Here is a 15,198-nt window from a genome sequence, read left to right on the forward strand (position 1 = left end):
GTTGGTTCCCACATCTGCTGGCCCCTCCAAGAGAAAAGATAACTGACAAAAAACAGAGCACCAGAGAATTGTAGAAAAATTTGTTCACTCCTCTTTATCAGGGAGTGTGAAGCAACAGGATGTTATGAGAAACAAATAAACAAATATTTAGCAAAATTTTGATTGCTTTATTTGATATAGACGGAGCAAGCAGCACTGGGGAACGTGAGGAGTCACCACCTACTCCACACTCCATCAAACCTTGGTTTGCAGCCTCTTCTTATAGAATGGTCTCTCATTGTAATCAATATTTTTTTGGTTTTTTGCTGTCATAAGTTTGCCAGGTAAGGAGTGGTGGTGAAATAAACATCTGTAAAGTCTTTGGGCGATAGTCAGTCTCAAAAATAACAATGTGGTCTTGGTAGACAAAAACAGCAAAAATCGGGAAGTCTGGTCTTTGTAGATAGGCAGCATTCATCAAACAAAGGCAGGAAGTCTGATTTTGCAAAATCTATCGGACTATTGGAAAGTTGATTTTGCAAACTGGTAGTAGATACAATTTACTTAGAAAACATAATATTCATAACAGGGGGATTTAAAACAGAATGATTTAATCATATATTTTCCTCTATCTCGTGTCCATGCTTCACTTCATACCTTAATATTCTGGTTTATACAAACCCCAATACTTTTATGATTAATGCAAACCTTTTATCAATTACCACTGAACCATCACGGCTCCAAGGCTGCCAGAACTCCAGAAGCGTTTGGACACCGTTCCCAGGGATGCACAGGGTGGGGTTATTGGGGTGGCTGGGGTTGGAACGGATCATCCCCGTGGCTCCCTCACAGCTCAGGCTATGCCACAATTCCCGGCCCCCTCATGGACGGTGCAGGAATTGCGCATGCGCGGTCTTTGGCGCGAAGCACGCGGCGCCGCATGAGGGTGAGCCCCGCCCTCTGCGCTTGCGCACGGCCGGGGCAGGAACTGCGCGTGCGCCGTATGCGCGCGCCGCTGCGGCGAGAAGCGCGCGGCGCCGCGTGAGGGTGAGCCCCTCCCCCTGCGTTTGCGCACGGCCCCTCGGCCGAGCCCGCTGAGGGCGAGGGCGCGAAGAGGCGCTCTGAGGGTGAGGTGGTTCGTTCATGTCCCTTCCTCTCACCTCACATTCTCCTGCAGATTTCCCTCGATTATCTCTCAACTCACCCGCAGCTCACCTCGCTCTCACCGCTGCGCGCTGCTCTGTAGTGCTTTGTCTTCTCGCTTTCATCCTCAGTTTGCGCCTCGAGGGAGCGGGTGGTGTTTTCTGGGCTGAAGCTGCTGGGGAGCGGCTCCTTCCTCACAGCGAGGCCGAGTGCTGTGATCGGGGAGGGTTATGGAGGATTCCTCGGGGGGAGATCGGTGCCCTTCGTGATCTGGAACTCACTTCTGACTTGGGAAAGGTTTTCCATGGCCTCTGGCACGGGTGCACGTGATATTCCTGAATTGGGGGGAAGGTTTGTGTGGTGTCGGGTTCAGGGTGGTGAGGGTTCTGTTTCTCCCGTACTCATTTAAATTACAGACGAAAACAACTCAAGTCTGGGGTTGCTGAAGTGTGGGGAGCCTTTTCATAAGGTCGTTTGAAAATCCTGTAGGTTGGATGCTTGTTAGCGCTGAAGAGGTTCATTTTTCATATAAATTCGGATATAAATGTTCTTATTAATCCATTCTGTAGCCTTAGGGGAAGCCTGTACTGTGAAAATCAAGCATCTGATACTGGGGATGATTAGAGGAGCTGTCCTGCTCTATTTTGTGAAAACGACACATTCGTTGGAGCTGGCAAATTGTGCAGGAGGTATTTATAAATCCAGGGAATGCCCTGGAGAAGCTGGAGAGCTGCAGGCTGGGCTTGCTGCCCTTCTCATCCTGGTGCTAATGTAGGTATTTCATTGACAGGCACAGGAGTCTCTGCAGAATGGCAACTGCTCAGAAGCAAAGGAATTCTGTGGTACAGTTTTGTTTGTGTATATCAGCTCAGGGAAATGGGGGAGTTTTGGCTGGAATAGTGCATCCAGGTGCCCTGTGATACTTCTTCATGTGAAAATAGGCTAATTCAATCTTTTAATTATGCATAAAGAATATCTAGAAAAAAGTTCAGAAAAATTATCTGAACTTTGTTGTCTTGTGCCTGGTAGAAACCAGCTATGTCCGACAAATACTTTAAAGTGTAAGGAATATGTTTAACTTTATAAATCACAAAACTCATAATTTTCAATTAAATTAAAATTTTAGGATTGGCACCTGTTCAGGTCTGTTGCTGTAGATTTAATTGGTTTCTTTCTGTGATTTTCAGAGCGCAGTTGTATTTCCCAAGAAAATAGCCACGGAGCAGCAATCCCTGATGCTGGTGAAGAGGCTCCTGGCAGTGGCAGTGTCCTGCATCACATACCTGAGGGGAATCTTTCCTGAAAGTGCCTATGGAACCAGATACATGGATGGTAACGGGCTGTTCCCATGACAATTTGCAAAAAGCTGTTGTCATGAAGTTGTTTTTAAAGCCACTTGGTCTTTTTAATGGATGGATGCCATTTCAGTGCATGTAATGAAAACTTCACTAATGAATTAATTAAATTTTGTTACTGCCGCTGCTAACTCACACTTGTCACTAATTAATTTTAATTTCTTCTTGATGCATACTTTTAGGCAATGAACTTTTCCTTGCATTTTGACCTAAGTAAATGTGTGTGGTTTTTTGGGTTTTTTTGAGATGTCTGTGTCAAAATCCTGAGGGAAGACAAAAACTGTCCTGGCTCTACCCAGCTGGTGAAATGGTAGGTTTGATTCCAGCACACAGGTAACACTTCCTCATCATGTAAGTGCTCAAAGGTTCCTTCCTGGTTGTTTGCAGGTAAAATGCCAAAAATCCTCTTGCTGTGAGCGAGCAGCCCACATTTGTGTCGTAGATGTAACAGCTGTGTTTTCAGCTCAGGGCTTAGGAGAGCACAAGTCTCTGTTTGCAGGGTGACCATACTTTATGTTTACTGTATAAATACTAAATATCTAATGCTATGTGTACTTCATTCCTGTAGGTGCTCATGAGTACTCAAAGGTGCACAGAAGTGCAGAAGTTATTGGTAGTTCCTCTCTAGTTGACTAGGAGACTCAATACCACCATTTTGCATCTTAAATTTAAGGATCTTGCTCACAGATTTTGTAAGAGAAGGACTTGTCAGGCTTCTTTTTCAAAGGCAGAGCTGTGCCTGCCAGTGACAGTCTACCTGCCTGAGCACTGCCACAGCTGGGGCTGCGCTGCTTATTCTGGTTTTCTTTCTGCTCACAGTAACTCTGAGGTCTGTTCCTGCTGCTCTCCTTGCTTTTTAGAAACCTCAGTAAGGCCTTTGCCTCAGTTACATATTCCTGTATTTTGTTGCCTCCCTAAAGGTTCTTTTCCCCACAGAAAAGAACAGGGAGGGATGCTGCATTCGTTCCCTGGTAGTGCTGCGGGGTTTGGGTGGGAGGGCTGAGAGTTGATATTAAAGGTGGAATTCTTTGTGACAGCCATGTACTGTCACAAAATGAGGGAGGGGAAAAGCTGGAATTTCCTCATGGATCTTCCATGGGTGAGGAAACAGAAGGGTCAGTGGGATTTGGGTCAGCTTTTGATGGAATGGGAGCATGGAAATGTTGGAGCTGGATGCCAAGAATCCTTAGGGCACCAGGTTTATTATCATTACCCATTTGTGTCCAAGTCAATAGAGTGACTTTAATTAAGGGAAGTCAAGTGAGGGCAGTTCACTGCAGCCTGTGGAGGCTGAGCAGGATAGGATCCCTGGTGTTTGGGAAGGGGTGTGGTACATGTTGGGAGTTCACAGCATCACGTGCACACCAAACCAAATTTTTGTTTGTTGACTGTAATTGAAAGGAACGTCAGAAAAAAAAATAGGGTAAGTTTTGATTCCCTGTTTGACTGTTGTTTGGATGTTACGTAAAAAGGAAATGGCAGCATCTAAATAAAGGAAATAACTCTTTTGTGCTTCAGCTTTGTTGCTGTTCAGCTGAATTACTGATTTATGATGAAATCATAATGGAATGGTTTGGGTTGGAAGTGACCTTGAAGCTCACTTTCCTCCAGCCTTCTGCCATGGATGGGGACTCCTGCAACCAGATCATGTTGCTCCCCTGATTAATGAATACGTGTATTGGAAAATGTTTGAAATATTGTAATATATTTTTACTGATAAATTTTTACGTACAGATTTTATTTTTAATTGATTTACCTACAGATTCTATTTTTAATTACTCTTTCAAGAGGTTGGGGAGATTTTGTTTTACAAAGATAGTCATTGCTTGTATCACTGTTAATAAGATAAAATGATGGAATAAGTGTTATTTATTGCTCTAATACAGTAAGACTAAACACAAGAGTTTCATTTTTTGGTGTTTGATTTGGTAAGAAACAAGTGAAAATTAGTAGTAGATGGCCAATATTATCTGATTTTTGCAGGATGTTAGGATGCTATGATGCCTTGCAGAAGAAATACGTAAGTCCTCCAGTCTCATTTCAGTTGCATTGAAATGTTTCTTTAAGTCCATTATCTGCCAGTGTAGTTGTAGGACTGCTCAGGGAGTAGCTGAGCTCAGTCAGCTGCAGTGTGGGATGCACAGGCATTTCTGCAGAAAATTCTGGTAAACAGCAGCACAGAAAGCCAGAGATCTGTGGGTGTTTTCTTCTGCAGCTGAGTCCTCTCCTCTGCACAAGGGGAGTGAAGAGGAAGAGGCTTTTTTTACAACAGGCTTTAGTTGCCTGTGTTGGATTCCAGAGCAAGGGAGACAAAGCAACGTGGGCAGCAGAAATGGGCAGTGAAATATATTTAATGTTCTTTTTTTTTCTTTCTTTCCCTCTGTTGATGTTCCTGACAGCTGAGACAGATTGTCCTAGCAGTGAGTATCTCTGAGACGTTTTTAGGGGATATTCTTTGAGGGATGTGCAGTTCTCATTCTGATTCCTCTGTTTTCTTTAAAAATACAGGTCTACACCCAGCCAGAAGATCCTCAGGTAAATCTGCTAGAATATCTCATGGGATGACTGATGGTAATAGGGATATAGTGAAATGTGTGTAAAAGCAGGAATATTTAACATGCACATTTATAAAAAACCAACATGTTGAAATACCAGGTGTAAAAATGACTGGAGTCAGTGGGGATTGCCATGTGTGGAATTGCAAAAACCAAAATGTCATTGCAGAGTGGGATGTCCATAAAGATGTCTTATCCTGTCTCTGCCTATCAAGTTTATGGGACTTTTGTGGAAAACAAAACTCACTGGGTGTCACCACATCTGTTCCGTATGTGAAACATTTTCATAGTGATTGAAACTGGAATATTTTGTGCTAGAAACTTCAGCTGATATTTAAAAGTACTTTACCATGGTGATTCCTGGAAAGAATCATCATTTTTATTATGTTTTAAACAGTTTCATGCATTTTTACTGTTAATTGTTAGAGGATTAGGAACCTGCGTTCAGCACGTGTAAGTGATGGGAGTTGGGCTGTAGTTACTTTCATTAATTAATGGATTACTGAGCAGAGCTACAGCAGGAGTGTTTAGGATTAGTTGAATAATCCCTGGCTTTGTTTGCAGATAGTCACAGAGTGTTACCACTTCAAGTTCAAGTACACCCACAATGGGCCACTCCTGGATTTTGGCAGGTACAGCCCCTGGGACACACCTGCATGTCAGAACTCTGCATTTCATCTGTTGGGTGCTTGCTTTTTTAATTCTGCTTCTTGAGACTAATTTTATCAACATACACTACCAGCTCAGACTTGCTAAAATACAATTAATCATTTTGCTTGATTATGCTCATAATTTTATCCAGTGAGAAAGTGGTGCTCAGTGTCAGTCTGATACTCTGTGACCAGGACTTTGAGATACTCCATGTGTGGGGGGTGAAGTTTCACACCAGATTTACTTATCTGAAGATACTGAGTGTTACATGGAATTCTTCATTTAGCAGAAATTGTAGAAAATGCACCAAAATTAGGATAGAAATGTTAGCTGTACTTAGCATTGCTTCATGGCACAGTCATGGTGGAATTGCCATTGCTGAGATGAGCTCACTGTGAGGACACTGGGGGTCCCTGGGCTGAAGCTGGCAGAGGGCAGGTTTGGATTGGATGCACAGGGGAAGGAATTCCTCCCTGTGAGGGTGGGCAGGCCCTGGCACAGGGTGCCCAGAGCAGCTGTGGCTGCCCCTGGATCCCTGGAAGAGTCCAAGGCCAGGTTGGACAGGGCTTGGAGCAGCCTGGGACAGTGAAAGGTGTCCCTGCCATGGCAGGGGTGGGATGGGCTTTAAGTTCCCTTCCCACCCAAAGAACTGGTGATTCTATGAAGCTGCTGCAGCCAATTCCTCTCTTCTTCAGAATTCTTCTGTTTGTTGTTTGGTTTTTACACTCTTTGTGCCAAACCACAGCTTCACTTCCCCTGTATGAGTCTGGCAAACTCAAGGAGATGTTTGGGAGCTTTTAATGAACTTGGGGAGAAGTGCTGACCTCACCAGTTCACCCATTCAACCCCCAGAACTTTGTCTAAAATGAAGGCCCTGCTCAGCTCTCTGTGTGCTGAGATTAGGTCACTTCTGGTAGCAGCTGTGGGCAGTGGCACCCTGTGCTCCTGCTGGAGCTTTGGGGACACAGAACTGCTCCATGTCTCCTCCAGACCCTCTTCCACCACAGGGATGGTGGAAGACCCTAACCCTAAAAAAAAATTTTAAAAATTCTGCTCTGTCACAGCTACAGGGAAATGGTTTATTTTACAACAAATAACTGAAATACAGTTAGATCATACCTGACAAACTCCTTCCAGCTTCCTTTCTACATAAAAACGCTCCTTAAATTAAAATAGAAAAGGCTGCAGTGCTGCAGAGCCTTGTGCTGGGTTTAGCTCCTTACCTGTGAAAGGGATTGTAACAAACACTGGGATATGACTCTTGGCCACGCCAGGTTGCCTTAGTGGAACAGCATAAATTCATGTCAAGACTAATTTGAAAATAGGTGTGAGGCTACTTCTCTGGCCCCAGCATGGCAGGAAATAACCAGCTGGAGAGGGCTGAGAGGTTTGAATCCATCACAGTTCAGGGAATGCTTCCAGAAGACTGGGACAGGCAAAGAAATGACCCCTAGTACTTGCCCTGCTCTGCATGTCCTCAGCTGCCTCAGCATGGGGGCTGTGAGGAGCTGGGGAACAGAGGGAGAGGTTTTAGCATCAAGGTGGGATTTGGGTCAGCTTCTGGTGGAATGGAAGCGTGGAAATGTTGGAGCTGGATGCTAAGAACCCTTTGGACACCAGGTTTATTATCATTACCCATTTGTGTCCAAGTCAACAGAGTGACTTTAATTGAAGGAAAGCAAGGTAGGACTTCACAGAACTGGAGCTTTCACAAGTACCTCCTTTTCTCTTTCTTTCAGATTGGGTATTTAAGCACTGTGTGATGTAGGATAGAGCAGTTGATGCAGGTGCTGATCCCTAAGCTCTCCTGATGTCCCTGGCTCAGGGTTTGATCTCCCAAGGGGCAGAGAGCGTGCAGCACTCAGGCAGGGTTAGGAATTGCAGTGCTTGTGATCTCAGACCTCAGGCAATAAACAGTGTACTTCTCATGTTTATAGTTTGTTCAACAGCTGTCTCTTAATACTAGAAACAGCTGTATAAAAAGTAATCTGACTGCTCTGTGTGTTTTTAGCAAGGACAGGAAGTCAGACTCCACCATCCCCTGTGCAGACACCAAGAAGGCCAGCATCCTCCTCATCCGCAAGATCTTCATCCTCATGCAGAACCTGAGCCCTCTGCCCAACGATGTCTGCCTCACCATGAAACTCCTGTACTATGATGAGGGTACATTGCCATGTCACCCTGATTTATCAGCTGTGTTCAGACTCTGCAAAGCAATCCAAAGGGATATTTCAGTGTATAATCTTTGTGGCTGCTGGGACTTGTTAAATGAGGTTATTTCATGTGTGGCTGATTCTCAGGACAGTGTTGAGTCTCTGAGGGGAAGGGATGTGATCTCACTGCAGGAACACAATCCTAGCACTGACTTCATTGGATTTTGGCTGTGTTTTAAAACACTTGGAATTTCCCAGAGTATGTTAGGCTATAGCATAACCTCCCAGCCTGGTTCTAGTTTGACTGTCCAAATGTCTGGCTCTGCCTTCAGAGAGTGTTACTGCCTTACAATGAAATCAAAGCTTCTGTTTTCTCTCTCTATATCTACAACCTCTTCCAAAGAGCTTTAACTGGGCTTTGCCTGTTGTGCAAAGAGAAAACTTCATTTACTCCAAATTGAATATTGATTATTCCCTTCCCCACACACAGTTTTTTGCAGTAACTCTCTGTATTTAAAGGGGAAAAGAGTTAAAATTAGTTTTGCAAGAACAAGTTTCATTCTAACACGTTTAATGAATTTCCTCTGCAGTTACTCCCCCTGATTACCAACCTCCAGGGTTCAAGGAGGCCAAGGATGAGGGGCTGATGTTTAGGGAGGAGCCCATGTACCTGAATGTGGGGGAGGTGCCAACATCTTTCCATATGCTGAAACTGAAAATTACAACTGAGAAGCAGCGCATGGAGAATGTTGATAGGGACATCCTAAGGCAGGAGGAGACTGCTGAGCCTCTCCAGGTGGGTGGAGTGAGCAGAGATGAGCCAGGACATGAATGTAAGAGCACAGACTTTTTGTGTAGCTTTTTGATTTTTTTTTTTTGGTGGTGTATCATCTAGAAAAAAGCCATTATTGTTTCGCTGTATGTGAGCCATAACCCCCTATATTTTCAGACATTGTTAAGCAGGACAATATGTCTTCAATCCATTTTTTCCTTTATTTTAAATCCATTTTTTTCCTTTATTTTACTGCTACACTTTGCAGCCTGTCACTGTTCAAACACTGCATGAGGAGCAGCAGGATGAGGACAGCTCGTGCCATGGGGACACTGCCATGTGTCCCAGCACAGGGCACAGATGGAACCTCTTATCATCCCGTGTCACAATCACTTATTTCAGTTTATTCCACCACAAATCCATCTAATAAGTGTGTCCTTAATCATCTGAGTAGAAACCTTCCTTGTGTGCCTGCAGTAAGTGACAGACCTGTTTCTTAATCTAGGAGGATCCTGTCTTGGATAATGAAGTGGAAGATAAGAATTATGTGAATATTTCAGAAGCTCAAGGTAATATTTGTAAATATTTTTCAAGTCTCTTGAGTTATGATGTTACTCAAAACCCTCAATTTTCTATATTCAAAATTTCATTGTTTTCTTCACCTATATGACTATGCCTTTATTTTCTATCAGGGCTTCATTCTGTGAAGCATTTGGTTAACAAATGTTAGCATGTTAAAACATGATTAATGTATTTTCATGTACAAATTTTTGATCGTCTGTTCCATTTTATCAGATAAGCTAAATAGAATGGGGTTTATGTTTAGAGATAAATTTTATTTGCTTGTTCTTCTATTTTTGTTACTAATAATTACTGAATTATTTAGTTTTTGATAATACTTAGTTTGCACATTAAGTTTGCATATGTCTTGTACTGTTGAGCTCATTATTGCGGACGTGGGAAACAATTCTCTGCAAAAAAAAGTGGTCTTTTTTTTTGTTGTTGTTGTTTTTGTTGTTTTTGTTTGTTTGTTTTTTGTTTTTGGGGTTGTTTTTGTTTTTTTTTTTAATTTCAGCTTTTTGGGCTTCATTTCAACAGGAATCCAATTTTTAGCCCCTTTTCCTTTGCAGTAGCCCAGAATCCCACTGTGCACCCCACAACTTCAGCCTGGGACTGTGGAGGAGTTGAGAGCATTGGGGCTCTTGTGGGTAGAGGAATTTCTGTGTTCTGGTAGCCCCTGTGAAACACCTCCAAAGGGAGCTGCTGTGGCTCTGGTTTGCTGCTCCTGGTGCAGTATAACTTCACCAAAATGTGTTTTATGTTATCAACTGTTCTGTGTTTGTGCTGCTTCCTGTTTGAGTGCCTTTTCCAGCTCATTGTGCTCTGGGGACCTGCTGCCCTTTCCCTGTGTACTGGAGCACTTTGAGAATTATAAGTGAACTGTTTTTGCCATCACAGAATAGAATCCCAGAATGGTTTGGGTTGGGAGGCACCTTAAAGCTCATCCAGTGCCACCCTCTGCCATGACAGGGTCACCTTCCACTATCCCAGGTGGCTCCAGCCTGGCCTTGGACACTTCCAGGGATCCAGGGGCAGCCACAGCTGCTCTGGGCACCCTGTGCCAGGGCCTCCCCACCCTCACAGGGAACAATTCCTTCCCAATATCCCATCTAACCTTGCCATCTGGCAGGGTAAAGCCATTCCCTGTGTCCTGTCCCTCCATCCCTTGTCCCCAGTCCCTCTCCTGCTCTCCTGGAGCCCCTTTAGGTACTGGAAGGGGCTCTGAGGTCTCCTTGGAGCCTTCTCTTCTGCAGGATGAAGAAGCCCAACTCTCTCAGCCTTTCTCTGTAGAGAACTTTATTAGGCACAAGTTCTAGCAAAGTATTTTTATTCATATGAATCACACAAAAATGTGTTTCCTCAAGTGTTTTTCCTAACACTGTAAATAAAACCTGTCAGTAAATAACTCCTGGCTCCTCCAGCCTTGGGATGTGCCCTGTTGGCTTTTAATCAGAGCGCCAAGATATGGACCCAGATTGTCTCCAACTCAAAACATGAGACACCAAATTGTCCTCAGGGATCTCAGGAGCTTCCTTTTCAGATTTTAAATAAACCAGGAGGAAAAGCAGAGGATAGTTTGTGTTCACATTTCCCAGTTTAGGCCAGGGGCCTGAATGCTGAACTTTGCTGCCAAACAAACTGAAGAAGGAAGTGCTGCTTGTTGATCTGCTCTCCTTGGAGGGGCTCTGTAGAAGCATCCAGACAATCTGGAACCCATTTGCTGTACAGAAAACATTTCAAATGTTGGGTTTGGGGTTTTTGGAGAAATAACATGTGCAGCTTTGCCAAACCAGCTGCCATTTCTGTGCTGTTCAAAAATAATGGTGGAAATCTGTAGGAAACAGCACATGTAGATCAGGATTTTTGTTTTGAGATCAGGATTTTTGTTTTGACTATGCTAGTAGGCTGCAGAACTGGAGTAACCACATGAAGCTGTGTCTGATTCTTTTAAAAAGTCATAAAAGTTCCCAAACCGTTGTGCAAAAATCCAGCAAATTTCTTGTCCTAGGGATTTGGCAAATGTTTTATTTACAGGAATTACCAGACATAGGGAAACACATTTGTCACCCTGAAATTCTTCTGTTGTTTCCACAGCTGATGCACAGTCACCCATTCACCATTCCATGCTTTTATCTGTATCCTAGAAAAAACAGCATGAATTGGAAACAGCAACCAAACTGCCTGGAAGTGCCTGTTTCCCTTGGGGGCCTGTTCCTGCAGCTGCAGGCAGTGCTGGGGGCTCTGCAGCTGGGATTGCTGGTTTGGTGTGGCTGGAGCTGGGTCAGAGTGCCCTTTCCTGTCCTGCAGCACTAAACAGGCTCCTGAGGCTTCAGGCTTGAGCCAAATCCCTTCAGCAGGGCAGTGTGTGAAGGAGCTGGGGGTGATCTCTTCCAGAGATCAGGTGTGTAAACCTGAGCTGCTGCAGTGAGCTGGAGGTTGGGATAGGAAGTGGCTGAGTTAAGGAATAAGTTCAAAGCGTGTTGGAGTTAAGGACATGCTGGACATAGAGAACTGGAGCCTCTGGAAGCAGCTGTTCCCAGCAGTTATAAAGTGTTCCCTGAGGCAGAACAGGTGGTGTTTGCTCTGGGTTGTTGGTGTGCTGTTGTTAACAGCTTTATTTAACTCTCCAACTCTTTCCTTCTTTCAGAAAAGAATTCAGCTCATGAAGAGGAAGCTGGAGGGATCCAGACTCCCCTGCATGATTCTAATCCTCAGGTATGAAAACTCTGCCCTGTCATCTTCAGCTTTTACTGGAGCTTTTGTGGAGCTCCTTCCCTCTTTTGAGTGAATCATGGGTAATCTGCTGAAGCCTTATTTCCCACAGTCACTATTTCCAGCAAAAAAAATTCCTTTACATTTTACTTCTGGGTGTTTTCCAAAACTATTCTAAAGCACTGACAAAAGGCTATTCCTCTGAAATACAGCTCTCAAAACAAACATGCTGTGACTGTTACTGATTGAAAAGGGGAATGTGATTTCCATGTTAATAAACTGCCTAACAGGAATTCCACTGCTAATTCTGACAAACCAAAGCTTGTTTAAAAGTTGATTAAAACTTTAAAAATGCAAGTTTATAACTCAGGTTATATTCCCTGCATGTAGAAATTGGTGGCATTTATACGTGGAGGACTGCTTCACACAGGTCCTTAAGATTTCTTAAAACAGGATAGCTGTAGGTAAGTGTGAGTGATTTACTGTATAAAACCAGCACATGCTTCTCTCTGCCAGGGCCCTCCAGCACACCCAACTGTAAAAGTTGTGACTTCCATGGGTTATCACCATTTAAATACTCCCATATTTCAATTTTGGCTCAGGCACTGCACAGAACAGTGAATGCCCCAGCACTGAGCCCTGCTGTGGTCTCCAGTGTGGTTTTTTTGCTGCTCTCAGAAGGCAAAATCTGTTTTCTGATTTCAGGTTGATCATTTGACCCGTAAAACATCTGAGCTGATTGTGTCAGAGAGCAGGACAAGAAGTGGAAAGATATTCCAAAGCTGCATTGTTAGTATCAGTTTTTCTTTAGTTCTCATAATTTCTGTTCCAAATAGTGAATAAAATTCAGAGCTTGCATGCATTTGCTATTGACAGAACTAAATTCTTATCACTTCCTAAATTCCCATTCAGTTTAATACTGTCAAAAAGCATTCAAAGGTCCCAAAAAGTTAGAAGCTGATTCAATGCAGGTAATGCAGGTTGAGGAAGATTCCTTAGTTTTAGTTGATAAGCTGTTGGGAATGCATTTAGCCACATTTCCTGCTGGTTTGATCCATCAGCCAGGGGAGTTTGTGCCAGCAGAGATCCCCAGCACAGTTCACCAAGTACTTCCTTACACTTCTACTTGGGAAACACTGGGCCAAAATGATAACCTCACCTCTGTGACTCCTTCATTCCAAGAAAAATCCTTTTTATTTGCTTAATCAGGTCAGTCTGGCAGGCAGTGCTGCTTGTGGGAGCCCAAATCCTTCCACCTGGCACAGCTGGAGCAGAGGTTGTGTCCAGGCTGGAATTTGACCTTTAGGCCCCATGCCTGTGCTGCTCCTTCACTGCTCTGGGAGGCTTTGGGGGCCTTCACCCAGAGCTGGTATTTGGAATATTGGGAATGCTGAGGGGCAGATCCTTCTCCAAATCCTGTGGGATTAATTTTTCACTCTTCTTTTATGCAAGAAATTGTTCCCTGTGAGGATGGGGAGGGGCTGGGATGGAATTCCCAGAGAAGCTGTGGCTGTCCCTGGAAGCGTCCCAGGCCTGGACTGGGCTTGGAACAGCCTGGGACAGTGGAAGGTGACCCTGCCATGGCAAGGGTGGCACTGGATGAGCTCTAAGGTCCCTCCCAGTTTCCAACCAGTCATCTCCAGTGCTTTTTCTTACTCAGTGATGTAACAAAAAAAAAGGGAAGGCTGTTCTGCTTGCCATATTATTTGCTGTATATTGCAAAATCCCTGTGTATTTTTCAGAGAGATTTTACTGAATTTAGTAATAAAATCATTAAACAAAACACAATTGCTTTAAATAACCAAAAGGACAGTGGAGCTAAAGGTTCATTGTCATATTTTCATGGGACACTCAGCAGGACAGAGCTCTCAGGAGGTTGTTGGGTACTGAGCACCTCCTGGTGCTGCTCCCTTTCCCAGGGCTGCTCCTGGGATGGGACTGTGCAGGGGAACAGCCAGCATTGCCTTGGAATCATGGCAATCATGGATGGTTTGGATGAAAGGATCTTAAAGCCCATCTGGTGCCACCCCTGCCATGGGCAGGGACACTTTCCACTGTCCCTGTTGCTCCAAGCCCTGTCCAGTCTGGCCTTGGACACTTCCAGGGATCCAGGGGCATCCATGGAATGATCTGTCCCAGGGCCTCCCCACCTACACAGGGAACAATTTCTCCCATATCTCCAACCTCAATTTCCCCTCTTCCAGTCTGAACCCATGAATCCTTGTGCTGTGCTGCAGTTCCTGATGGACACAGCTCCTTGATTCAGCTGTGACAGCAGGAATGCATCCCAACAGGAGTACATCCCAACAGGAATACATCCCAGCCTTCCTTCAGTTGGTCAGTTCTGCCAGGAAATAGTATCCAGATGTTTCTGCAGGCCCAGCACATCTGGACAGGGACTGGGATGAGGCTCTGGCTCTGTCACACTCTGTCCTGCTGAGGGTGGGCTGTACCCTGTTGTGACCCCAGGAGCTCCTGTAATTCCATGTGTTGGTTTTCCTTGGCAGGTGCACCAGGCTGAGCTCTGCTCCAGCCAGGAAGTGCTGCCCAAAAGGAGGAAGCTCAGCGAGCCCAAGGAGCAGTTTTAGGCACCCATCTCCCGCTGTGCCGAGTTCTCCACTCCCAGTTGGATGTTCCATGCCACTGTTGGGTTTTAAGCATCTTCTCTGCTCCATTAGCAGTCCCATGGGAGTGTTTTAAGGAAGGAAAATGTCAGGAAGCCCACCTGAAGAATTCCAAACTCATTTTGTGCCACACCAGAAATCCTTGGATTTGGGGATCTGTGGGTTGGCCCTGGTTCAGGGCACATCCAGGTCCTGATGGTGATGGAGGAAATTCATTCCCCCAGCACAAGGTTTCACCAGTGCCTTTGGGCTGTGGTTCTGAGCTGAGGAAGTCGCCCAGAACCTGCCTGCCCCAAAACCTCTCCAGTTTTGGGGTGATTTCCAGAGCTTTCCAGAGGGTTGGGCTGGCAGTTATAGGCTGTTAGAGTTTTGGGGTTATAGTTTTTGTTTTTCCTACTGGGACAGTTGGAGGAATTGGATGCTTTGCATTTCTTCCAGAGCAGAAGCACCACACTCAGGTGAAAATCCAGCCCTTTTCATTCCTTAAATTCCAGATTCCCTGCCAGAATGCAGGAATTTCTGGTGCCAGATATCCATGCCACAAAGAGCCATGGCAGCGTCTGTTCCGAGGTGTGAGAGCCCTGGGAGAACCTGAGTGTCCTTAGAACGATTTATGGCAGAGGTTGGACACGGTGCCAAGGCCTCCCCGAGCATCAGAAATAAACGTTCATTACCCGGCTGTCTCAGGGAACG

The 15,198-nt window shown here is 44.7% G+C and overlaps 1 protein-coding gene across 1 annotated transcript; it reads left to right on the plus strand.

The window, feature by feature from the left end:
• The first annotated feature begins 1,931 nt into the window (after positions 1 to 1,931).
• On the plus strand, positions 1,932 to 14,469 carry HORMAD1 (HORMA domain containing 1). The gene is made up of 13 exons (XM_062511474.1): positions 1,932 to 1,964; positions 2,310 to 2,454; positions 2,724 to 2,787; positions 4,461 to 4,497; positions 4,877 to 4,897; positions 4,986 to 5,012; positions 5,597 to 5,664; positions 7,695 to 7,846; positions 8,427 to 8,683; positions 9,114 to 9,177; positions 11,817 to 11,884; positions 12,587 to 12,670; positions 14,389 to 14,469. The coding sequence occupies exons 1-13, from the start codon at positions 1,932 to 1,934 to the stop codon at positions 14,467 to 14,469; spliced, it is 1,101 nt and encodes a 366-aa protein (XP_062367458.1).
• Positions 14,470 to 15,198: the final 729 nt, after the last annotated feature.

Source organism: Cinclus cinclus, chromosome 31 (genome assembly GCF_963662255.1).
Source record: "Cinclus cinclus chromosome 31, bCinCin1.1, whole genome shotgun sequence".
NCBI classification, from domain to species: Eukaryota; Metazoa; Chordata; class Aves; order Passeriformes; family Cinclidae; genus Cinclus; species Cinclus cinclus.